Consider the following 26390-nt stretch of genomic DNA (forward strand, 5'->3'; position numbering starts at 1 on the left):
AGGACACAGGTGGTTTAGTATCCTTGTGTGAGCTGATGGGCTATGGGAGGAAGTTTTCTATTGATTGATTGATTGATTGATAGACTCATTCATTCATTCATTCATTCATTTATTCATTTTTAGTGATAATATTAGGGCTGTCAAACATATGCCTTCTTCGATTTTGTAAAGAAAAATTGTGTTTAGGAATCATCAAGTTCTGTTTACTGCCAGTAACATATATTAATTAAAGAGCTTTGAAGCATTTCACATTTAGCACAGACACAAAGGCACATTTGCTTATTAGTCATTAATTTGTACACATCAATGTAAACCAAAATTTTAGGTGGTCTGGCAGAAATATCCTTTCTTGTTGCCCAGGTCAGTTCTTGTGCTTTTTGGATAAACATCACCATTAATGACTCAGGCTGGTGGCCATCACTGACACAGATGAGATAGAATCATAGAATCATTTTGGTTGGAAGAAACCCTCAAGATCATCAAGTTCAACTGTTAACCTAACACTGGCACTAAACCATGTCCCTAAGAACTTCGTCTATATGTCTTTTAAACACCTCCAGGGATGGTGACTCCACCACTTCCCTGGGCAGCCTGTTCCAGTGCTTCACAACTCTTTCTGTGAATAAATTTTTCCTAATATCCAATCTGAACCTGCTCTGGTGCAACTTGAGGTCATTTTCTCTCGTCGATGGAGATGGAGTAGGTTCTCAGAAGGGTTCAGAAGTACTAGGCCAGGGCAGCCTGGCACCCAGGCACCTTTCTCCTTACTCCAGGTGTATGCAGGTGCTGGCCTCGAAGCAGTACAAGCGGGGCATTTAAGGCTTGGGAAGTTTATTTGATATAGTAATGAATTGTGGTGTTGACATACAGAAGACATCTTGTTCTTATCCGGAAAGATAACCGACCTCCGATTGCTGGTTAGAGAAGGAAGACCGTGTGACTTCACCTGTGCTTTCCCCCATCGTTATTTACGCAGTTAATAAAGCGCAAAAGGGTGTCATGCATGCGGTATAACGATACCGTAACAAGGGGCTCACAGAAGCGGCGGCACTCGTGAAAATCACGCGTGTGCGTGCTCTGCGGGGGTGGGCAGGGACACGGGAGGCAAACACAGCGGGGAGAGCGGCCAAAGCGCAACTACCGGGTTGCATTTTTTTTTTTGGCGTGATTTCCCCGCCTCCCGCTGCCACCGGGAGGTCCCGCCCGCGGCCCCTTCCCGCAGCGCCGCCTCGGGTTCTCGCTACGCGGTTCTCCCCCAGCGCCCGGTCAGGGGCGCGCTGCCCGAAACTGCGGGGTCAGCGCCTCTCTCACCCCGCTCCCCGCCTCCTCAGGGGGACGCGCTCCCGCCGCCTGTTCAGCGGGCGTCAGGCCCAGCGCCCGCGCTGCGACCTCCGGCGCGCCCCGGCCCCGGGCGCAGCGGCCGCCGCCCCGGGGACCTCTGCGGGGATCGGGCGCCCCCTGGCGGCCAGGCCGCACGCCCGTCGGCCTTAGCGGGCGCCGGCCGTGGGCCCGCGCAGAGAGGTGGTGGAGGCGGCTGGCGGCCGCCAGGGGGCGGCGGCGGCTCGGCGCTGATTGGCGGGGCGCGGCGTGACGTGAGGCGGAGCAGGTTGGGCGGGGCTTTCGCAGCTGTCAGGGGGCAGCGATGGGGGCGCAGCTCAGCACGGTGAGTGCGCCCGACCCCCGGGCGGCGGGGGCGCCCGGGCCGCGGGGCGGGGGCAGGCAGGCGGGCGGGAGGGGACCCCTGCGCCTCCCGGCACGGGCGGTTAAGGTGCCGGCTGCTGTGGCGCTGCGTTGTGCCCCACCCTCTCCCCTCCCGCTCCTCCCGCCAAGGCCCTGGGCGAGCTGGGGCCCCGAGTTCAGGCCCCGAGGCCTGGCCGCGGGCGAGGGGAGAGGCCGCGCCGCCCGTCGCGGTGGCCCCAGGGCCGGCCGCCTCTGGATGCCTGAGCAGAGCGGGGCCTCTGGGCGGTGTCGCGGGGTGCCTGAGGCCCCGGCTGCCTCCCCTGCCGTGTGCCCAGCATCCGGGAGGGAAAGCGGGGCGCCTGTGTTGGGAGCCGCCAATGTCCCCCCTCGGCGATGTGGTGGCTCTGGGACGTTCTTATGGCTGGCACAGGCTGGGGTGCGTGTGCCAGTGTGAACACCCAGGGCTCTTGTGCATGGGTCAGCGGTGCCTGTATTGGGTGCTGTAGCGTGTGTGTTTTTTCTTCTCTCAGTTCCCTGAATAGTTTTTCAGTGTCCATGCTGACAGCTTTAAAACCACCAGCCTGGCAGCTGCTGTTGTACTGGAGAGCTCTTCCAGGAATCATGCCTGCCTGGTGGGTTTACAGTGCTATTATCTGTAGCACGCATCGTTAGTCTCTTTTGGCAGCTGCCTGACACATCGTTTCTTTGCTCTGATGCACCTGCTCAAACATTTCTGGTTCTGGGTTTGTGAGAGGAGCAGGACAGAAGTGGATGCAACATATGCTAGTTTGGGTACAGCAGCTTAAGCAGAAGAGTATGAGGCAGATGCTGAAGCTGTAGAAGTGAAGAAATGCTTCTCCCTTAATCCTCTCTCATAATTTTCTAAAACACATGAGAAGAATGTTTAGCTAAGGTCACTTCAAACTAGTGTTTGAATGAGAAAGGGGGGGGGGCGGGGCGAAGATTGGAGCTGGGGGTACAGGATTTTTCTTGCCAAAGAAGCATTCAGTTTGTGTGTTTGCAGGGCAGTTTGGTGATGGAGTGTCCTCCTGTAAGGTTATGCATTTAACTGTGCTTTGCTCACCATGCCCTAGTGGAAAGGGCCAGCAGTCTTGATGCTATGGCTCTGTCTTTCATGGGGCCTTTTTGTTGTCTTGCAGAGGTTTGATTCCATTAATAAAAATTCCTTCTCAGTTACTTATTTTGTGATCTCTGTTAGCAAGGATTTGTGCAGCTGGAAACAGTGAGTCACCAGATCTTCATTTAGCAGTTCCTGGCATTATGGTCAGCCAGTTGCTTGCTTTGCTGCAGCTTCCATGGTTGTGGTGCAGTTATCTACATGAATATCTTGATACGCCCTGTGGTAAGAGTATATAGATAATTTTTTACCCTGAGAATGTGTTTCTTAGTAAGGATGACTTTTTGTAATCAGCCTTCAGTTCTTCCCCTTTTTTTCTGCCCACCAGCTGATACCTTCTGAATAAGGAACTAAAATGGCTATCTGAATTAGTGAGTGTGCTCTTTCTTTCCAGCTAAATCCCATGAGGCTTTTGCACTGATCGATCATGAATACCAAATTGCTTTCCATGAGGCTAATACTGTTTTAAAAGTATTTGTCAAAATAAAACTGTATTCTGTTCAATAGACTCTGATCTGGTGTGTTGCTTCATAAAGTGATGATTATGCACATTTGGGAAAAGTGTGTTAGTCTCATAGAACAGCTATGGTAGTTTTCACTTGACATCTGATGACCCAGAAATTATTTGCAAAGATGGGAGAAAGCATTTATCACAGGTGGAGAAGCTGTATTGCGAAGGTATTATTTCAAACTCCACTCTCCTGCCTTCCTGATCATCTGTTACTGACATACATTAGTGTTGGAGTAGGGGCTGAGGCCAAGTTTTTGAATTCCCAATTCAACTGCAATTTTGCTAGACCACAGCTGCACTTTTTCAGGGGTCCATTTTAGATAGCCACATCTGTAAATGAAACTAGTTTATTTGAAACATCATCTGCTGCAGATTCAGCTTGCTGTCTCCAGCAGGTCTCATTCACCTGTTGCAATTCTCATTTGGGAGTTTATTTGCTGCTCTGTCACTGTCTTTAACAACTCCCCTCTCTCACACCTTTTTTGTGACTCAATAACAAAAGTTCTTCCTGGAGCTGCAGCAATTTTGTGGATCTGCGGGAATTAAGGAATAACATTCCTGTGAACTTCACCTTCTTCAGGAACAACCTGTGGGGAGTTATTTCAGTATTTTCAAATAAAAGTGAAAAATGCAGTGTGCAAGCGTGCATGGCATGGTGTGCCTTTAAGCTATACCCAGTGTTGATATACTTTAAACCTTTACAGCAGCATTTCAAGAAGGGAGACTTTGTGGTCTCTTTCAGTTTCACACTTGCCACCGTTTTATTAATAATAATGTAGAATTTTTTTTTTTTTTATTAATAGCCTCCTGAGAACTGTCACACTTGCATAAATGTGCTACTAAAAGACTAGTCAGGTCCTTTTAAAAGAAAATGAAAGTGAAAGCTAACCAGGCAGGACTTTGATCTCTTCCAAAAATTAGTGAATGCATTGTATGCAGTCTAAGACTCTGAGTATAATATTTGCCTTTTTTTTTTTTTATCCTTATGGACATGCTTTTTCCATCTCCTCTGTTAAAGCATTGAAAAACAAATTACAGAGTTGGGGAGGATTTCTATAAGTAGTTGTTGAGTTTATTCTCCAGTCCTAAGTCAGGACCGAATCTACCTACACAGGTGACTTTCTAGGCTGTTTTAGTACTTATCTAAGCTCGCAAGAACAGGACTGTCCCTGGGAACAGGCAGTAGAAATGAAGGATTGGGCCTCTAGCTGAGCACGGTCCTGGCAGACTGTGCTTGTAGGCTGTGGGTGACCCATCTTCAGCTTTGTAGACCCATCAGTGCCCAAGTGTATGGCACTGGGCTGAGGAGCTGACATCTTCCTTCCATTGTGTCCACGCAGCTGTGGTTGCAATGACATGGTCTCTTCTGTGCTTTCCTGGGCTGGTCTGGCCACTGGCTCTCTCCCAGCTGGGCGTGTGGTGTCAGGGATGGGCAAGGTGGTATAGTCTGGGGACATGACCTGCTCCTGCCTTGGGGGATTTCACCCGGGGGGTGAAGCTCATCCCTGCAGCAGGCTACATGACCGTGTCTCTGTCTGCCTCCAGGTGCTGTGATACAAAAGACCCAAAGCTGCAGTGCCCATTAGGTGATGTGGTTGAGGAGCATGTCTGCACATGGGTGCACCAAGGAGCACAGAGGCATAGTGGCGGGTGGGGAACTGCAGTGATAACCTGACGCATCTACTCCTGGGCCTATCAGAGGAGAGCAAGTAACTCACAAAGCCTTATCTCCACACACATGCACCCAAAGGAGCACAGAGAGACACTGGCAGACAGGAGAGCCCCAGTAACCCTCTCAGAGAAATGAGCTCAAGCCTTTCCCAGAGCTGTCTGGGGGAGCCATTTTTCCGTGGGCCAGGGTGACACTTCTCTGCATGCGTCAGTGGGAGGCTGGCTCCCCATGCAGGCTGGGGGGTACGGGATGCAGAGAAAGAGTGTTTGGGGATTGTGGGATGTTTAGGTGAGGAACCAAAGGCAGGCATCGAGGCTGTTTGGGGAGGAACAAATGTAGGGAAAATAAAAAGGATAAAGGGTTAAAAAGGGCTGACCCTGCATAAACAGGCCTGCTCTGTCTCCTTGTCTGTCTGTGTCCTGCAGCCTGCAGTCTATATCGTATTCTCCTTAAACGCCACAGTTGCTTTCCTGGGGAAGGACACTGCTCTGGGTGCAACTGTCTGTGTGGAGTTGTAAGTGCTAGTGCCTGGAGCCAGACTGTGGGTCGGAGGGCCTGTATGTCCGTGGTGCCAACACCCGACTGGAGTGTGTGATGGCTAGCAAGGATCAAGCTGGGCTAGCCAGCAAGTAGGCAAGGTGGCTGGGAGCCTGTCATGTGCATCTCTGAGGATGAGACCACCAAAGACACTGGCTGCCGTAGGGGCCGGGGGTCCTGGCCAGCTGCTAGAGAGAAAGTGGGCTCTGTGGTCAAGTGTGAGACCTCCAGTTACTGGAGGGGCCACAGTACATGTGATGGTGTGTGAAAGGAGTGTGTGCAACTGGCCCTGTATGCCCAGATGTCAGCAACTGGGGAGACTGGTTTCTGGGGACAGCTGCTGCAAAGACTAAGCCAGCTACTGGTTGATCCACATTGTACACGTGTGTATATGTATTTCCCACTAATAGACATTCATCCTGATCAGTCAGGGAGGGGAACAGGATGAGGCAATAGGTTCTGTTTGTGTTGATCAGTGTGGCCAGCTGTGTTTGTATTTGGGCATTTGTTGTATATGTGTGTCTGTGTGAGTGCCCGTGGACAAATGTGTTTAGCCTCGCTAATGGTTGGACCTGAGGACATGGAGCTGTGGCATCCTCACTGCTGTTGAACTTCCAGGTTGGGCAACCCACTGCCGGTCTGCCAAGTACTTCAATGTAGGAGTAATGCCAGGTATTCATAAAGCAAATTTGTGTGTCACACTGGTTGGTGGTTTTTTTAATACTTCCACTTTCTTTTCCTGCTCATATTAATACAAAGAAACACAGGTTTTTTTGGTGGTCAGATTGTCATGCTACCATATTCCTTCTCACCAAAACTACTCTCTGTTGTATGCACAACGTCTCTAACGCTCCTGTATTTCTGCAGTTGGGTCGGTTTGTGACATACCCAGTATGGTTTATCTACACCACCATCCTGAGGTTTTTCAGGAATCCACATCCTGCAATTACTCTGAAGGATCCTGAAGTGAAGTATGCGTTGAGGCTGATTGATAAGGAGGTAAGTGCATGTACAGTGCTGACCATGACCACTCCATGGATACTGTGAAATACTTATAGCTTCTTAAATCTTGGGTAATGTTGCAGCAGCACAAATACGTGTATTTTAAGGAAAGGGCTGCTTTTTAAATGCTCCTTGCCTAGTATGACTGAGTTCTGCAGTTCTGCAAGCAGCTTGTTTCTAAGCAAGTTAGAATGGAGAATGCTGCTTTAGAAATGACCCGCCTCATAGTTTCTGTCATGTGTTTCTCTTTTCATTGTGTGCATCAGCAGAAATTCCTGAATTCTGCACTGCTAAATTGGTTATCAGACAGAAGTCAGGCTGTCAGGCAGAGCAGGCAGTTTTTTCCATGGTCAGTAGCTTTCAGCGTGGTATTTGTCAGAACAATGTTGATACTGATTCCTGGTTTTGGATTTATGCACTCTAATGTGTTACAGGAAGAAAGCTGTTTAAATGATGTAGGCCTGACAGCACCTGAGCTGTGTTAGCCTCTCTCTCTCTCTTTCTCTGTTACAAGTAGAAGCTGTTCTGTACCTCCTGGGCTGCTCAAACAAGTTTTCAGACGAAAGTCATGACCCTTTCAGGGGTGGGTCTTGCTATCAGAAGTTGATGCTCAACTTGTGGGAAAGGGACGAAAGCCATAAAGGGTGAAAAGTCCAGATCTCCTTTGGATAAACTCACCATCAAAAGCATGAAGTAGAAATCTTGGCTTTTCAAGTGTGAAGTCACACCTGAAGGTATTTTTAGTTATGACTTTTTAAGTCAGTGAACTAGTCAGAAAGTTATCGGAAGAGTTTGAATGACAAGGACTTTGGACTGGAACAAAGCTTTTTTTTCAGCTATAGAGAGTGCACTGATAGCTTGGCTTTCATTTGTTCTTTGTCAAAGAAAATGATTACTGTCATTCTGAATCCTGTTTTTGTGGGAACTGAAAGCTGCCCCGTGGCTTGGGCTGGGTGACATTGCTGAGTTTATTTCCTGTGTGTACTGCAACAAGGCTATGATTATATACTCCTCAATTTCTCATCAGATCTGTAGCACGTGGTTGCAGGTACAGTCTGCCTGACCTGCAGGAGCGGAGGGAAGCCTGAGCCACTGCACATATTTCTGACAATCAAGCTACTCGCAAGTTTCTGCTGTAGTAGTTTGTAACGGAAGAGAATTCACAGTTTGCTTGATAATTTTTTTTTTTCTAAATACTGTTTTTCTTCTCACTCTTGTTATTTTTTATATGCTATTTTTTTTTTTTTATTTTGGGATGGAGGAACTGCTCTTGTATAACCAGGTCAAATGCTGCTGCATGTGGTACCTTGATCAACTGCAAATATTTGACTGATGTTTATTACTTTCTGCCTAAATGGGAAATGTGCCCTGGAAACAGAAGTTAATTTGGAAAAATAATGACTTGGTACAATAAGTGCTAGTAGCTTCTAGCATCCTGCCAAAAATCTGGTGCAAACACTCTGATCTTTCGTACTAAACTCCTCAACATTGCCATATCCACCTGTCTGGTAAAGATGAAATTAGTCAGAATCTTTCTGACGTGCTTCAGTTTGTAGTTTACAAGCTATTACCTTTGAAGTAGATGAGAACTTTAATCTAAAACTGCCTGTCATTCCACAAAAAACATGTCAACTTGGGAAGAGAATTGTGGTGCTCAGTGTGGTTGTGGAGCCTACTCAAGACATTTATGTGGTTGGTTAGAGTTTACCTTCTATTGCAAGAGGAATTTCAGTACACTGGTTTTACCTTGCAGTGTTGCCCTTTTTACTTGCCCAGCCTAGCTAAAGACCCTCATACTTTTAAAGTTTCTGCTGTTCCCATGTTGGTATTTATTATTCCCTTTTAGTGACTATGAAGCTGTTGGTACCTTCACCAGAAGAGCGCCAAAATAATTTGTGTTTAAAACAAAAAAATGAGGAAATTAACTCCCTGTTTTGTGAGTAGCTGGGGGTTGTAATTTTTAACCTGACATATTTTGATGATAGAGTTGAGGGTACGGCCTTGCAGAAACTTTTCTTAGTGGCCTGTGGTGCCAGCAAGAGAATAAGAACCTTGACCAGGAAGGGAAGTGGCAGGAACCGCTCAGACTGACTTCACAGCTAAAGAAAATGGACCTGTGATTACAACAGAAAACTGAGTTGCGTGTGCTGGGCTGCCATACAGCAATACATGTGCGTGAAATTTCCAAAGGATTCCACAGATACGTGTAAACAGTTTTTAGGTGTCTGCAATCTGAAGTTTGAAGTGCAGTGGTCTAGAGAATGCCTAGTTTGACATATATGTATCTTTTAATGCAGCTTAGATTTTTGTGTATGAAAGCTGGAAATCAAACGCACCCTTTTGACAAGTTGTTGCGAGCAGAAGCCTTTCTTCCTCTACTCACTGTCTGCCTTTTACCTACCAGCTGAAATGTTAACATCTGCCCAGATGGAGTATGCCATACCCCCCATCTGTTGAACAGAGAAGTAAGGATCAGAAGGCTGCTGCATTTAACATAGGGAAAAACTGTCGTAATATAGCTAGGTGTGCTAATTTAGTTTGTGCCTTAGGAAAGCCCACAACCTCAGGTGTTGTTTGTTGTTGTTTTTTTGTAATGGTAAGCATAATTCGTTTGTTGCCTTTCAGTGGCTTCAGCAGAGCACCAGCCTGCAAAAACTGTTCTCCAGCTTTCCATTTGCAGTTGTGAGTGGGGAAAACTCCTCAGCACCTGCAACTTGAGACAGAAATGCATATTGGTAACCAGAGGCCGGGGGCTTCCAGGCAGCTAGGGCAATGCCAGATGATGGCATTGGGGAAGACAGCGGAGATGACCCCATGCTGGAGATGGCTTCTGCGTCTTCTTTCAAGGGTGTCTTTAATGTAACCTTGAGGAACGACTTGCTGAGTGGCATGCTCAGTGTCTTGGACGTGTAACGGAGACAAGGCATAGGTGTGCTGATCTACGTACGAGGAATTTCTTGGGCCTTTTAGTGTTTCTCACAGTTGCCTCTCGTGATGCACCAAAATACTTGTGTTCAGAAACCTTGGGCTAAACTATCTCGACTTCAGTTGATGAGATGATTAACTGAGAATTCAGAACTTTGTTCTTTCTGCATACTGTTAAAGAAGACATCTTAAAATAAAGGACACAAACTAGCTTTGAAGTTGTGAAGTTGGTGCTGAAATTTTCATACAGAAACAGCAGCGGTCAGTGTGAGAGCAGCAGCGTTAAGCCCACATCAGCTGTCTTTCTCGTGGAATTTTCAATGGCAGTTCCTGTTCCTGCATTGACATTAGTACAGAGAAGCCCTTTGTAGACTGCCACTCAGTTTCCTTCTTTCTTCAGCTTTTACCTTAAAATGATTTATTGTGAAGAAAATTTCATCAATGTGACCAAAACTCAAAGACTAGATCAACTCTGATGAGAAAGAAATCTATCTCCATCAAGTTACTTTAAAAACAAACCCCAAACAAAAAAGGGTTACAATGTTTTATAGGATGTTTATGAAATTTTCTCTAGAAGGGATATTATGTCCCATAGGGCTTTAAAAAAATAAAATCATTGGCTGAGGCATTAGGCTGTATGCTGTTTCTTTCTTTTTTTTTTTTTTTTTTCAATCTCATGAATGTGGGTTTTTTATGAGATAAAACTTACATGGTATAAGGAATAACGTTTTATTTACTCATTACCAAAATTTTATTCAAGACAGGACTTTCCTAGTAAAAGATTAGAATAATTATCCCAGCTGCACTGTCTAAATAGTCATAATTTTATAATAAACTTCTTATCTAGAGTGCTTTTTCAATTTAAATTAAGGATTAATTCAGGTTTTATGGGGAAAATATTTTTAAGGCTCTTAGCATAGGAAAGGGGTCCAGGTAGCTACTTCCTAATCTTCTTGACATCCACTAGTATCTTCTGAAATCATATTCTACATTAAAATGGTCAGTTCCTCTGATTTTGAGAAATCATAGTCAGAATTCTTTGGCCTTGAACTCCTGAATATTTCAACTTTAAAAGAGGATTGAAGAACTGATTGATTTTTATCTTGTGGCCTTCGCAGAGAAGGCAATGAAATGTTCATACCATTTAGAAAGTTATTTAGTCTTAATCTGCATATGATTATCTTATTAAGTTTTGCTATTCACATTTAAATATACATCAAAACAGTATTTGCATTTGTCTGTTTCTATTTTTACTTCTAAAGTATTTTGAGAATAAGTTAAGTTTTTAGGTCTGGATGAAATGTTGAGCTCTGCAGGATTGCCATGTTCAGATGAGTTCATACTTGCATTATGCAAAAATTTCAGTTAGGATGTTGCTGTCCCCCAAATATTTAATCCTGCAGGAAGCCAGACTAGCATATTGGTTTTACCAGCAAAATCACAAACATAAAATCCCAACAAAATATCTGACTGTTCTTTTTATTTTCCTCTTTCAGGAAGTTAGTCATGACACAAGAAGATTTCGATTTGCACTCCCTTCCATGGATCACGTTCTGGGCCTCCCTGTAGGTATGTTCTGTCTTTCCTTACTGAGAATCCAAGCATTGTTAATCATACTGTAAGAGATCTTGTGGGGATTTTTTTCCAACGTTTTAAACTGTTAATTTCGAATACTGTCTCTGTGGCTTTAGCTGGTGTTTAGAGCTTTGCAAGATTATCCTCATGCTGTGAGTCACCCAAAGGGTCTGAAATCTTATTTACTGACAGAAAGTGTACATCCAGCTTGTTTCTGTGAAGACAGTAGAAACAAACTCTGGACTTTACTTGTATTTTCCCAGTCTCAGCTCTCCAGTGTGTGTTATTCCCATGATGCTTGGTCTCTGTGGTCCCTTTCCATCCCCCGAGGCTGTGCTTTCAGCTACTTGTCCTCTGACACATGTGGTTTACCAGATGATCTGCTCGCTTCTGAATTTGCAGTGAGTCTCATGGAGCTTCTGAATCACCATGGGGCAGATGTTTCCTTAGGCCTTGCCATGTGTCATGTTGCCTTCCATAACGGCTTAGTGCTATTGTTTTCTACTGCTTATATAAAGAGCATTTAATTGTGACTTGTGTTTAATAGTCACTCCTGCTTTAACAACCTGTTGCAGTGATCTCTAGGTCAGGTGCTTTGTGGTAGTCTTTAGCACCTTTTTACCATTACAGTCTATCATGTTTAGATTCCCTCTTGTTTGAGGAACATTATCCTCTCGACCCTGTTAAGTAGCCTTGAGGGCAAAGCTAGTTTCCCTCTCTTGCCCGTAATGCACATCGAGGAGTAAGCTGTCTCACCTCTGTAATTGTTCTTGTCCTACATGCTAACTGAAAGGAAGCTGTCGGAGGTGAATTTGGCCAGCTGGATGCCATGGCTTCCTCCGGTGTGTCCATAAGGTCAGAGGAAGTCAGCAAGTTGCTTCAGCATAGCCTGAGAAGGTGCATGCCTGGCCCTGCATGGTCCCAGGAGCAGCATAGTCATGTTCCCAAAGATGCTCTGCACAGGCTCACCTTCTGTGGGTGACTGAGGGAGTGGTTTACTGGACGAAACTTGGGAAGCAAAGAGAGCCAAAAGCTGGCGAGGGTGCTAAAAGCAGCTGGGAGCAGCAGGCTTGGCAGCCATGGGACAGATAGTGGTGTGCATTCTGCATGTTTAGTCCAGCACCAGCATTTCGCTTTTACCACCAGTTGGAATGTTACAGGAAAAAATGTGATTCGCACTGTGGGAGAGCGCAATTGTGTATGGACCCGCACAGAAGCTGCCAGCTGCTGCGGGCCTGCCAGGGTGGGATAAAGCTCTAACAAGCATAAGCATAAGGCATGTTTTCCCTTTGGGAGGAGCACCTTTTTTTTGGATTTGTACCAATTCTTGTGAGATGGGCTTCAACGGCAGCCCATCTGTCCAGGTTTACAGTCTGCAGTGATCAGCCTGGGTCTGTTCCTGGAGGAGGGGGTGGCAAGGCCACCCCTTGCCTGGAGGAGCAACAGGTGGCTGCTGCTGCAGCTCTCTCCAGGTCTTCCCTCGCTGGAAATACATGTGCTATCAGGTGTGTGTAGGCTTTGCTGAGAGGGTTATTTGCATCACCCTTACATTACATCCATGTACAGCCTCAAGTGAGTTATGGTTGCTTCGTTCCCAAGTCACCAGGTAGCAGCTCTTCCTTCACCCACTGATTTGCCTCACTGGCCCTCCAGCTTGGCAAACCAGCTCCTGGTAAAAGCTCCTTTTTGTATTCCCAAAGCAGGCAGAGAGATCTTTGGAGAGCTGCATTCATCTTAACAGATATAGTAGGTTCTGTTGACCTAGTGGTGACAAAATAATGAAAAATAAATCCCCCTCTACATAGTCTTCACTTGGGTCTCTTCAGAGTGTTGGAATTTTATAGGAAAGCCTTTGAAAGGAGTTAATTCTAGGTTTTTTTCATCAAAAATGTAGTCTTTGAGAAAAGAAACTATTGTAGAGAGTTCAGTGAATGTGTGACATTGAAACGTGATCCCTACGTTCAAACGTTAAGCTGAAGAAACAGCAGGGTTAGAAAGGTGCTTTATTTCTAGGCAGCCTTAGCAATGGCAGCTAGAAGACCCCTTGGTAGACATGAGCGATTTGTGGTCAAAGAAAGAACAGTTGTAACTGAAGTATAACAGTTTATAACTAATGTTTTAATGAAGAAGTGTGAACAACACTTGACAGTTTTCCCCTCCTTTGTAATTTTTGCTTGGCTGTACAAGAGAGGTATATTGCATCTTTGCAAGATCTTGTGTACAGGTAGGGCTTTGGTAAATGTAAATGCATGAAGCTATCAGAACAGATATGATTTACACGTAGAGTTAGCGTCTGAGTTGTCTGCCCTCCAGGTAGAATCTGTGTGTGGTCAACAATTCTGACAATGTGTTACAATCTCAGGAAAATGAGAGAGGAAGAAGTGGTGCCCACAAACCAAGGTAGTCAGGAGAACTTTGGGACTGCGTTTGCAGTCAATGCTAACTCAGTACATTCACTGAAAGAAAGATCTCCTGAAAGCAAACGTCTTTTTTTTCTTCCCTGTGTACAGGACAGCACATCTACTTGTCTGCACGGATTGATGGGGCTCTGGTAGTTAGACCTTACACTCCAGTTTCCAGTGATGATGACAAGGGCTTTGTGGATCTTGTTGCCAAGGTGAGAATGTCACGCTCTTTCACCAGGCCGGGCAACTTCTGAGCCCACTTTTATGGTTGCAGTGCTACGTGAAGTCTGATGTGTTGGCTGCTGTTCAGGTGTGTGCCACTGCTGACTTCCACCGTTGTAACAAGTGATCTGCAATTATTAATACCTACAATCCATATGGTATTTTGCAAGCACTTCCTTAGTGAGTGTGTCTCATGAGGTGCTCTGTAATTTTGTGTGTTTGCCTACTGCGATTTTCCAAAGTCTGTGTAGACCTGCAGATGTTCACACACTTTTTTTAATCCCTCTGAAATAAGGAGTCAACCTTGCCTGAACTGTCAGCTTCTTCTGAAGCTAATGTAATATGGTCATTATGATCATTAAGAGTGGTGATCGTTATCGTTACTGATCTAGACAGTGTGAATGACTGATTTTATTGGCAAGAATGTGATTATGAGTCTTGTGATAATGTACTTTTGTTTTGTCTCTTGGTAGCTAGACTAAACAAATATATTTAAAGCTGACAGGAATTTAAAACCTGAACATCTGCACTGGAATTCCTCTTAGCATTTTACTCTTCAGTTTTTTCTTCTTTACGACTAATAACACTTCATTTATTGTTAAACTACATGTGAATTTGCCTTTTTCTACCTACTTATCTTCATGCACATGGCTTTGCATGCTGAAAACATGACAAAGGAAAATGTAAATCTTTGACTCAGGAATGTTTCACAGGACCCATCCTTCCCAGTGTGGCTCTCCATGCATGCAAACGATGCTGTTCTTGTAAAAGTGTAGCTGGTCTCGGCTTGAGCTCTTTCTCAGCCATGTGAATTAAAACAAGAAAAGCAACACGGTTCCAGTAATGCAGCTACACCCACTGATACCTGTTGTTGAATGGTTGAATATTCAATTAGTTGTTATCCACTTTTTTTTGTTACTCTAAGATGCAAACAGTTGGCACTCCAAGAAGAAGGTCTGGGTATATCCCTTTGCAACTGAGCTGTCAGGGGTCTTTTTCAGAAGTGTATCTGTTTGAAATCACAGTGGCTTTTTTTGTTTGTTTGCTTTTGTTTTGAACTTGAGTGTGAATCATGTGGATTATTTAGAGGGATTTTCTGTGTTACAGAAATATAATGGAAAACTTGCCAGTCCGTGTCCAATTTGATCAAAATCAAGGCAAGAGTGGCATTTTAATATTGATCAGAAAGCTCAGTGCTTCCCTTATTGTCAGTCAAATCTGCATTGATAGTATTTCTTTATCTGTTAATTGTGTTCTTTGAATGAGGACTATGGGTACCTACATACTTGAACGGCAAATGCTTATCTTCGAACTGTGAGGCTAATTGCTTAATTGTTATTTTTAACAGATCTACTTTAGAGGTGTCCATCCGAAATTTCCTGATGGAGGGAAGATGTCTCAATACTTAGACAGCCTGAAAATAGGGGATACTATTGACTTCAGAGGACCAAACGGCCTACTTGTCTACAAAGGAAAAGGCAAGGCTGATGCAAAAGATAAAATTTATCCAGAGTAAACAATACAGGAAAAACATTATCAAATAGTAGTAATACTGGTCACAGTTTTTTCCAGCTGAGTTCAAGTCTTTCTCTGCATGAAAGGAACTGCTAGTGTCTTAATTAAGTCAATGGCCACCCTGAGGGAGAATGTTATGTGATTATAGAAGTGCTTGTTATTGATGCTTTCTCAAAGAAAGAGATTCTCCCCCTGCTTATATGGACAAAGTTTGTACACTGATAAAAACACTTAGTATTTGCTCTGTCCAATGCTAACTTCCCAAGTGAAAATTAACTTTATCAGTAGGAAGTTCTTTTATGCCCATATAAAATACCTCGCTTTGGCATAGCGCAGCCACAAATGTGTCACAAAAACCTTCTGGCAGATTTGTGAGCAGCAGAACTCAGACATGTGGTTTTCCAGAGCTTTGTACATTCTGTTCATGTTATCCTGGATGAAGAGAGGTGTGAATACAGCAAATACAACATTTTGGGCAGTTTCAAACTCTTTGTCAGACTGAGCTAAAACTGGCAAATCAGCTCAAAAAAAGGAGATAAATATACAAAAAAATACACCCTGCATATTACAGTTTTTCCCTTAAAATAATCTGCATGGGGTAAATAACTCTCTGAGCAGATTAACTCCTTTGTGTAGAAGTGTTTCCAGAATCTGGGCCTCTGAATATCACTGGGGGTGTGGGACACGAGTGAATAGAAATATAGGTAGTGATGCCTTGATGCTATGGTCAGAAGTATAATAGTAACCCGTGTCAGTGTCCGATGTTACCATCACATGTCTTACAAGCTGTAATCATCTTTCAGCATTTAATTAGTGAAGTCTTCACCTTCGTCTGTGTCCTGCTCCTGCTTTATGAAGGGGGAAGGGTGACAGGGCTGAAACAAAGTCAATTAGCTTAACATGCTGGGAAGGCATAATAGGCCTTTTTTCCTGCTTTCTTCAATGTTTTCCATCTCTCTCTCTCTCTGTCTCTTTTCAGGCGAGTTTGCTATTCGACCTGAAAAGAAAGCCGAACCAGTTACTAAGAAAGTGAAATACGTGGGGATGATTGCAGGTGGGACCGGTACGTATATATAAAGATTCGTCCTTGGTTTCTGACAGCTGGTAGATGTGTTTGTTCATGTTTTCTCTCACATGCCCAGTTGCACTTTCTTTTTTTCCCTCGTGTTCTTGCACCATTAACCTGCCTTTCTCTTTCAGGAATAACACCTATGCTGCAGATCATTCGAGCAATCATAAAAGACAAAAATGACCCTACCATTTGTCAGTTGCTGTTTGCTAATCAGGTAATTCTGTCCTTTTTTCTGTTTATAAAGTTTTACTTAACTAACAAAACTCCACTCAGCAAATGAAATTCTTGCTGAGAAAGCCTGGTGCAGAAGTACAAACCCTGAGTGGAGAAGTGAACTGAAATGTTGAAAACTTCCCGTATAAAAGCACTACAATGAATGGTTTTTTAGTGTTACTATGGAAATGCTACTTTCCTCCTAGCTAACACTCAACAATTCCTTTCCTATGCCTCATTGCTCTGTTTCTAATCCAGTTTATAAATGTTTTAAAACTCTGCATTCCTTTGTGCAAGTCGTTAATGTTTCGGGCAGACTTTCAGGGTTTTCTTTCGTAGTGGAAACATGAAAGCGGTGGACATCCGTCTCTTTCAGCAGCTGTAGCTTTGCAGCAGGGTTTGTATGTGGAATCTTTGTGTTTGAGAACACCTTAGGTGAGGTTAAATTAATACTGATCTCCAGCAACTCCCTCAACTACTGAGCTGTGATTCTGCATAGCTGTCTCCTTTCATTTCCATTCCCTCTGTCAGTTCTTCATGCATTTCGGTTGCTCTTTGAGATGTATCATTCTGCCGTGCTGGACAAAGGGAAGATCTCTCATCCATGGAATCCTTGTGACAGGTTTCTTGGATGACCAGGCAACCCAAATGGTGGTGTGCTGCTGAACTGCAACGCCCTGTCTTTGCTTGATATTCTTCTGATGTTAGTCCTTTTGCTTTTACATTTCTCCATCATGATGAATATTTGTTTCTGGATTATGGGCCATTATGTTTTGTGAACCTCACTTCATGCCTGTGGTTTTTAGCCTCTGATATTCAGTGTGTCCTCATTTCCTTTGTACTATATCCGAATCATAAACCAAGATTTTTCTACCCAGAAGCCATCATCCAAGTGCCAACAGATGCCACATTCTGATGCTCTATTGCAACAAAACCCCTTGAAGAGCCCTGCCAGTGCCTTCTGGTGCTGGCTGGTGTGGCTGCAACAACTGGCCTCTGCTGAGCCTTAGGAGTTGGCATAAAGTGCAGTTGGTATCAGGGCAGGAGGGCCAGGATTTGCTGTGAGTAATACAGAATGACTAATACAGGGGTAGAGCTGCTTTAGCACCCTAGAAAACCTACTGCTTCCTGCAAGGGAAACAGTTGCCTGCATATTAGCAACAGCCTGTGTAAACATCAATCCTTGGCTTTAAAGAGTCCTTGTATCTGGTAACTGCACAAACATAAAGCAGCCTCATGACAAACGTTCAGTCAGGAAAGCCTGCAGACTCGGTGAGTGGGCCCAAGGGAACCTCATGAGGTTCAAGAAGGCCAAGTGCAAGGTCCTGCATCTGGGTCAGGGCAACCCCTGGTATCAATACAGGCTGGGGGATGAAGGGATTGAGAGCAGCCCTGAGGAGAAGGACTTGGGGGTGCTGGTGGATGAAAGATTGGACATGAGCTGGCAATGTGCGCCTGCAGCCGAGAAGGCCAGTTGTGTCTTTGGCTGCATCAAAAGCAGCATGGCCAGCAGGCCAAGGGAAGTGATTCTGCCCCTCTGCTCTGCTCAGGTGAGACCCCACCTGGAGTCCTGCACCCAGCTCTGGAGCCCTCAGCACAGGAAAGACATGGACCTGTTGGAGAGGGGCCAGAGGAGGCCACCAAGATCATCAGAGGGCAGGAATAGCTCTGCTGGGAGGACAGGCTGAGAGAGCTGGGGTTGTTCAGCCTGGAGAAGGCTCTGAGGAGACCTTGTTGTGGCCTTTCTGTACTGAAACAGGGCCTGTAAGAAAGATGGGGACAGACTTCTTAGCAGGGCCTGTTAGGACAGAACAAGGGGCAATGGTTTTAAACTAACAGAGGGGAGATTCAGGCTAGACATGAGGAAGAAAGTTTTTACACTGAGGGTGGTGAAACACTGGCCCAGGTTTCCCAGAGAGGTGGTAGATGCCCCATCCCTGGAGACATTCCAGGCCAGGCTGGACGGGGCTCTGAGCAACCTGATCTAGTTGAAGATGTCCCTGCTCATTGCAGGGACTTGGACTAGATGACCTTTGGAAGTCCCTTCCAACCCAAACTATTCTATGATTCTTTTAATGTGTGTTTTGCTGATGTTTTATTTTGGCCCTCCTGAAAGAGCTGTGTTGGATTACATGTGATGGTGTACATGGGCTTGTACTGTGCTTCTGCCTCCCATGCTTTGCATTGGTCAGACCCAGTAATAGCTTTTCTGGAACATGTGCAATTGCAGATCCAGAAATAGGCACCTTCTCAGCAATAGTTGCTGACACATTCCTCCTTACCCCCACAGGACATAGTGATGTCCTCAGTGCCAGATTATTAAGGCTGCAGAGGATGGTGCCACTTTTAGTCTCTGCTCTTTTCCCTCTTTCCCAAACTGCAGCTGCTCTGACGGGAACAAGGCTTTCGTTTGCCCTTCAGTGATGTTGCGTCAGGGAGGAGCAGAACTTGATACCTTCAGTGATGTTTGTTGTTCCAGTCAGAACTCAATATTCTTTTGGTTATTTGTTCCAACATCCTGTTCAAAAACCAAGAAATTGCCATATGGCAATGCTGATGAAATTTGGAGTGGCAAAGGTGAGGAGCCTGGCATTTTCCTGACTGAGCGGCACAGTATGGGCTAGGGAGATACTTGTGTGCAGTCATGGTTAGTTTTTTGATGAAAGTTGCTTTTGTAATAGGAGTGCTAAAACAGGCCTTTACTCTTCTGATGCTGCCACAAATTCCCTGGACAAGTGAAGGTCCTCTGTTTTGATACAGGTTTTGCCTTATTTTTTTAGGGGGAAGCCATTGCATGGTCAGGATTTGGGAAAGTTATGAACCTTTTTATTAGCTGTGCCACAGGATAGTCATGCAAATAACTTCTGTTTGCTCTCTTCAGCCTGTAAAATGGAGTTGAATAATGTGTTCCATCTCACAGGGCTGTAAAGTAGATAATGCTCTGTGGTAATCTGAGGGCTGCACTCACACGCAGAGCGTAATCATTGTTTTCCTTATCCTGCAGACGGAGAAGGATATCCTGTTACGTTCTGAGCTGGAGGAGATCCAAGTTCAGAATCCCGGTCGCTTTAAGTGTTGGTACACGCTGGATAGACCACCCGAAAGTAAGGCTTAACATGCTATTTCCACTGAAGCTTAAGTTATGCGTATTAGTGCGTGTGTTTGACAGGAAGCGTGCTACATCATATGCTATTTCTAGGTTCCTTTCTTCTTAATGAATCCTGTCTGAATGCATCCATTAGCATCATTCTTCATCATTCACAGCGTGATGCACAGAAACTCTTAGATGTAATCAGGCAGTGTTTCCAAAGCTACAAAGCTTACCACGGGTGAATGGTAGTGCAGTGTTCCTCCCATGACCACACCTGAATATTTACCATTATTTACTCTGGAAGGTGACCTTCTTTTCTCCTTCCCCACAGACACATATAACATGTTATCTTACTGTCTCATGGTCAGAGCACACATCGAGGCAGCTGCGGTGGGAGAGTCAGAGGCTCTCTGTCTCACAGAGATGTGGCCAAGTGCAGAATCCTACCTGGCTGTCCTTGTGTGGCAGTCCGTGGTAGCTGATCTGCTGCCTAGAAAATGGAATTGCCTCTGTATTAACAGTGTTTCTCAATGGAAATATGTTCCAGCTTGGTGCAGTCAAGTTTTTAAAATAATGTGATGTGGCTGGGTGCTTTAGGTGAGAGGATGAGCTACCTGCATGTGCCTCCCTCGGCCGTGCACGTTTCAGAAAGAAAAGGCTGAATTGTTACTGCGGTTGTAAAAAGACTGAATAGTATCCATGTCATTCCTTATCGTTTTCCTTTCTCGCCATTCCTTGTAATGCCCATCCACATCAGGATCGTTTCATGCTCCTATTCAGCAGTAGTTTGAGGTAGAAAAGGACAAGCCATGTGCCTTTTCATACCTTGTGACCAAGAATACACGTCCTGTAGGGTGGTGGGGAGGGTCCCCACAGTCTGTTGCTCTTACGTCATCTTCTGCAGTTTGTCTTCTGGAATTTCTGAGGCAGCTTAGATTCGGGTATAATCACTGTTCCTCTTCTTTGATATTTGTGATTGGTGAACAGATCTTAGCAGTTGTGATAAAAGTTCCTCCTTAGACCCCCCTCAATACCATTCCGCAGACTTTCACTACCATACCTGAAACCGGACCAAACCTGGAAATTTTTTGATAGCCTGTGGGAGAAAAATGTGTCAGTCTTGCTGACCCAAACCTTTGGGCACAGTAGCTTTTTCTGCATGCAGGGCATGCAATGGATAAACCTGAATCCTAGTATTAACTAACTAGCACCGTGAATGTTCTTACTAGGAATGACTTCCTCAGCTAGATTCTCCCTAGTGATCTTGTAAACAGCGGGGTGAGGAGGGTAGATGTTGTTATTTCACAGTGCTGAAGCTGAGATTCACATTTTATTCACAGCTCTGCCAGGGACTTCCTTGGGGCTTTTTGCAGGCTTTATTAAATGTTAGCCCTTGTCTTCTCCATACATCAGTTTTGCATCTTAAAAGCAGAGGTGGCAGATTTTCTGTGTAGCGTAAGTGTTTTGAGGATACTAATGCGAGTGAAATGTACAAATGCTACAGTTCAGAATGTTACTAAAAATCCCCAAACCCTCACACTTCATTCTAAAATGACTTATATCTGTATTTTCCTCCTTTTTTCCTCATTCCCCTACTTTCATTTTTTTAACAGGTTGGGAGTACAGCCAAGGGTTTGTGAACCAAGAGATGATCAGAGACCACCTGCCTCCACCTCAAGATGACGTTCTGATCCTCATGTGTGGACCTCCTCCAATGATCCAGTACGCTTGCATTCCCAACCTGGACAAACTGGGCTACACCAAGGACATGAGGTTCTCCTTCTAAAGAAGGCCGGTAATTCAGTGATCTTGTGTAGAAAGGAAGAAAAACATTTAAAGGGGAACAGAAAAGTGTTACAGAGACGGCTCACGCACAGTGCTGGGAAGCCACATTTACATTAAAAATGCTTCATTTTTTCTGAATTTCTGGCAATTAAGACATTTAAGCTTAACTGTACTAAAACTGTACTCTGTGTTGTGGAAAGGTAATGATGCCTGCTGCTCAGCTCCTTGCCACATTCGTCTTATAGAAAGATCGTACTCCATCTCAGAAGAGGACAGCAGAGCTGCTTAGGGCAGTAAACAATCATTTACAGTGTTCTTAGCGCTGTAATCAAGTGGCAGTAATATCTTACTTCCTAACGCTGTGCATACCCAGTATTTTATTTGGTATGAAGTATGAAAACATAGAGAATGTGTTGGATTGTTCACCTTGCTTATGCCAAAATTTTAATCCTTACAGAGCTTTTACAGTATGAGGGCCAGGAGTGTTTGCCTTGTACACATAATCTTTGCAACATCAGAAGCTTAAAGATGCTCGTTCAGTTGAAGGAAGACAATTAACCATTTGTGACTGAAGTTCTTTAAGCTGCCTTGTTAATCGAAACAGAGGGGTAGGCAGCAATACAAAATTTGTTTCCTTTGTATTTTGGAATAGCGTATCTTAAACGCAAGCACTTTTCTGGCTGGTCACCCTTTTCATCCCTGGGCAATGAAAGAAACTACAAAGAGCAGGTGGCTTTGTGCACTGTTCCACAAATAGCTGGAATTTTTTGCTTGGATGTGTGTGGGATAATGAAAAAAAATAAAACCCGACAACTTTTGTATTTACTTTTAAATAGCAGATGGTGCCACAGAAGTACAAAAGCAGTTGTTCTGCATGTCCTGCACAGCAAAAAAACCGCTGTGTGAAAACTGGACCAAGTGGTTAGTTTCTTGTTTCCCAGAGATGGATTTGGACCGAAGGGAGCTCAGGTTTCCTTGCTGGGGGGGATTAGCAGGTTGCCCAGCTTTGGATAGGGTGCCTCTACAGGCTGGGGACTCACGTGCATCTCTTCCTCAGGCAAAGCTCCAAAGGGTGTTGCTTGGTAAGGATGCATGGGAACAGCCTTAAGTCACCAAACTGACAGCGAATGCAAATGTCTCCCTGAATCTAAAACTGTTTCTTAATGCTGTTTACTGTAGCTACCAAAAGTCTGATTTTTTTTTTTTTTTAAAAATACCCTTTTTTTACAGCAGCCTTTTACCTATTCTTCAATAAACTTATGGCACCTTGTGTGCTGAACCCTCTGCTTTTAAACAACAGAGATGCTGCTGAGATTAGAGTTGTCGTGCAAGGAATCTATGAAACTAAAAATCTTGTTCCGGTGATGAAATCAGAGTGACCGAAATGATGTTTAGTTGGTTTTACTTTTTTTTTTTTTTTTAATTTTAAGCCAATTCATCTGTCTTAAAGAAAATGAGAGTATTCCTCCACTTTTTCAGGATGCGCTGAGTATGACTAACCTCCATCTTACAAAGTAGCTCAAGAAACATGATCCTGCTGCATGAAGGGCATTTTGTGGAAAGTTTACTGAGTAAAACATGGGGAAGTGAAGGGGACTGCCCCCCAGGCCTGGTTAAGGCGAAGCAGCAGCTGCCCTGTCAATCCCGTTTTCACAGAATCACTGAAGGGTTGGGGTTGGAAGGGACCTCTGGAGATCATCCAGTCCAACCCACCTGCTAAAGCAGGTTCACCCAGAGCAGATCGCACAGGAATGTGTCCAGGTGGGTTCTGAATGTCTCCAGAGAAGGAGACTCCACAACGTCTCTGGGCAGCCTGTTCCAGTGCTCTGGCACCCTCAGAGTAAAGAACTTTCTCCTCATATTCAGGTGGAACCTTCTGTGGGCAGCAACTGCCCCACTCCGTAATTTCCACGGTTCAAACTCTATATATAATCATTTTGATTTTCCTCTTCCCTTTCCAACACCAAAAAAGCACGCAAAACAATCAAAGGGAAAAGCTCAACCAGTTTTCAGAGAGACAGCATTCCTGCAGAACTGAATACCATAAGAGGCACACATTAGTTTCAAGTAAAACGTTGACTTAATGCAAAATCAAAGCTTTTCTGCTGGTCTTTAACAGACCAATCAATCCTGCTGCAGTATTGTTTATGCTGTTACTTTAAATGGAAAGGAAGGAAGGAAGGAAGGAAAGGAAAGAAGGAAAGGAAGGAAAGGAAAGAAGGGAAAGAAGGCAAGGAAAGAAAGAAGAAAAGGAAGGAAAGAAGGGAAGGATAGGAAAAGAAGGAAAGGAAAGAAGGGAAGGAAAGAAAGAAGGGAAGGAAGGAAAGAAGGGAAGGAAGGAAAGAAGGGAAGGAAGGAAAGAAGGGAAGGAAGGAAAGAAGGGAAAGGAAAGAAGGAAGGGGAGGAAAAGAAAGAAGAAAAGGAAAAGAGAAAAAAATTTACCCTGCCCTTCCTGAATGGGGGGGTCCTCTTTCTGCACAGCTCCCCACACCTAATAATCTTTTCTGTGTAAAACAAACATCAGAACAATCCCCACTGTTCTATCAAACCCCTGCTACACACACACACACACACACAAAATACGACACCAGCTCTTTAAAAACAACTGTATCTCAATGAACTATTTCAAAGCTAAAAGGCCTCCCCCATACCCAGCTACATTTATGACTCGGCAAATATTTCACAGTTCTCTGTGGGTTTGTTTTTATCTCAGTTCACCTTTCAGCCTCCACACCTACGCCTCGAAATGCTGTGAAAACTTCTGGCACTGATCCCGCAGCTTTATACTTTTTTAAATGGCTGTCTAAATAACATTTATTTCTCGGCTGCCCCGTTTTATAACAACTCACATAGTAAATAGTAAAATATGAATAAGCTTTTGAAATTATTATTTATTATTTTAAATAAAATGAATAAAATTATATGAAAACTACAGGCAGAGGACTTTTGCACCAACAAAACTATTCAGATAGCTATAAACAGCGTTTACCAGTTTGAAAACTGATCAAGTCTTCCTTCACTGGTCAACAGCAGCCAAAATTAATTAATTCCAATTGTGCAATCCCAGAGTCTCAACTTGTCCACTAAAACCTGAGGGAAATTGAATAAATCAGTCCATAAATGCAAAATGCAAATGACTGAACCAGCTCATGACTCCAAACCAGCATTTTTAAGCCCTGGCATTGTCCTTTGTGCTCAGTGCAAACCTTCTGCCCAGCACCACCAGTACATTTTCTTTATTACAGCCTCAAAATCCTACTACAGAGAAAAAAAAAAAATCCACTGCACAGAAAACAAAAGGCTGTGAGTCAATTCAAGCCTAACTTGACCTCCCAAAGACTCAGAGTGACAAAGCTTTCACCGGCTCCAGCCAAGACTTAGCGCCTGGCGAACAAAATGTTCTGGAAAAATGAAGTGCCTTCTACAAACACATTTAAGTGGCAGGTACATCCTGTTGTTGAAAACTTGGAGAGACTGACTCAGCCTGGCCTGTGCAGGAGCTCGGGGAATGCGATGGGTGGAGGAGAGAGTGGGAAAGAAGGGGGGTGGAGGGAATGGCATCGGAGAAGAACAGCAAGGGACCCAGGCAGCCTCTGGTGCCAGCGTGCAGAGCCGCTGCTGTTGATGAGCGGTTCACAGAAAGTTTATGTACACGTTTCCCACCTCTTTCGATCCATTTTTTGCGCCAAGGAAGTTTTCCAACATGTCCTTCGCGGGCAGGAAGCTGTCAGTGCTGGCGACAAATTGCCGTAGCGCATTCCTGCCCGACAGGCGGCATTTTCGCTCCTCCTTGGCAACGCTGTCTAGCGTGACTCCTCGGATGTCCTTGGGCTTCCCTGGCACACCGAACATGATGAACAAGCCCAGGCAGTCCCGTCCCACCAGGCGGGACAAGTCGACCAAAAAGATCTCGCTCAGCGTGTTTGTGGCTGGCTGGAATTTGTTCTGAGGATCCACAAAACCAAGACAGTCCTTCAGCCTTTGAGATGCATGGACCATACCTTGGCTGAAGACTTCACAGATGACTAGCGTTTCAGCTTCATTCTCCTGGTTGTCCTCGTGTGAGACCTTCTGGCCCATTTTCTGTGCAGGAGGTTGTTTCCACATGGAAACCACTCCGAGGGAAGTCCCTTCCCTCTCCAGTGAAGGTTCTGTAGGCGCCGGGCTCAGTCAGACCTGTTAAGCATCCACATGGTTCCCAGCCATGCTCCAGATGAAGGTCACGGCAGTGGCAGAGCTGGTTGTGTTTCTCCACACCTCACTGGGCAGCAACCAGCCCGACAGGCCCAGTAACTTTCACGTCTACTGAATTCATCTGTGCTCGTTTTCTTTATTGTTAATTCCAGCACCATTTCTTTAGCAGATACTATCTCATTCCAGTCTGATCTTATCTCCTTTGATCTCCTTTCTAGGACTATTACAGAGAAGTAATTTTATTAGTACCGGGTGTTTCCTGGAGATGGAACCACCTTTTTCTTTTAATCACCCAGAGAAGGATATGCACCCAAACCTGAAGACTTCTACAGGGTGCCTGAAATGACATAGCGGTCTTTTTCTGATGGGCCACTGCCCATACCCCAGTATTAAATGCCACTACTGTCAGTGGCATTAACTGTACCATGGTGATGAGCATGGACTCAGCTGGGCTTTCAGCTCAACCGAGAAGCTCGTGCTGTTGCTGTCTCTAACTGGATTATCTCAGGGAAACTTAGTCAGTGCACCACCACGCACAACTATCAAACACAGCTACAATAAACAAGCTTCCTAACCTTACAAAATCCAGTGTCAGCAACTGTAGAAGCTGGAATGTGTGTTACCACTGCAGCAGGAGCCGGCCCTGTTCAGCTCTGGATGTTGGTGGTGCCAAATGCACCACTATGGTCTCTTCATTGGCCCAGGATCCCACCAGCATTTCCAAGAAACATGCTCTGTCCTGCTGAAAGCTGCTCTTCCTCCTCTTCTTCATTCTGAATGAGCAAAAAAAAAAGTGTCAAGTACCTCTCTTTCCCTGCCCTCTTTACGCCCATTGCTCAAAACATCTTTGTTC

At 44.7% G+C, this 26390-nt stretch overlaps 2 protein-coding genes across 2 annotated transcripts; one reads left to right on the top strand and one right to left on the bottom strand.

Annotated features, from left to right (window-relative positions):
- Positions 1-1596: 1596 nt before the first annotated feature.
- LOC135989652 (NADH-cytochrome b5 reductase 3) lies at positions 1597-24217 on the top strand. The gene is made up of 9 exons (XM_065636638.1): positions 1597-1663; positions 6406-6537; positions 10962-11034; positions 13551-13657; positions 15016-15145; positions 16162-16245; positions 16383-16468; positions 19472-19571; positions 21172-24217. The coding sequence occupies exons 1-9, from the start codon at positions 1643-1645 to the stop codon at positions 21342-21344; spliced, it is 906 nt and encodes a 301-aa protein (XP_065492710.1). The 5' UTR covers positions 1597-1642; the 3' UTR covers positions 21345-24217.
- A 600-nt stretch (positions 24218-24817) lies between these two features.
- On the bottom strand, positions 24818-26040 carry REP15 (RAB15 effector protein). The gene has a single exon (XM_065636650.1). It carries the CDS (start codon positions 25448-25450, stop codon positions 24977-24979), a length of 474 nt encoding a protein of 157 aa, XP_065492722.1. The 5' UTR covers positions 25451-26040; the 3' UTR covers positions 24818-24976.
- Between the last annotated feature and the right edge of the window lie 350 nt (positions 26041-26390).

Source organism: Caloenas nicobarica, chromosome 1, assembly GCF_036013445.1.
Source record: "Caloenas nicobarica isolate bCalNic1 chromosome 1, bCalNic1.hap1, whole genome shotgun sequence".
Lineage (NCBI taxonomy): Eukaryota > Metazoa > Chordata > Aves > Columbiformes > Columbidae > Caloenas > Caloenas nicobarica.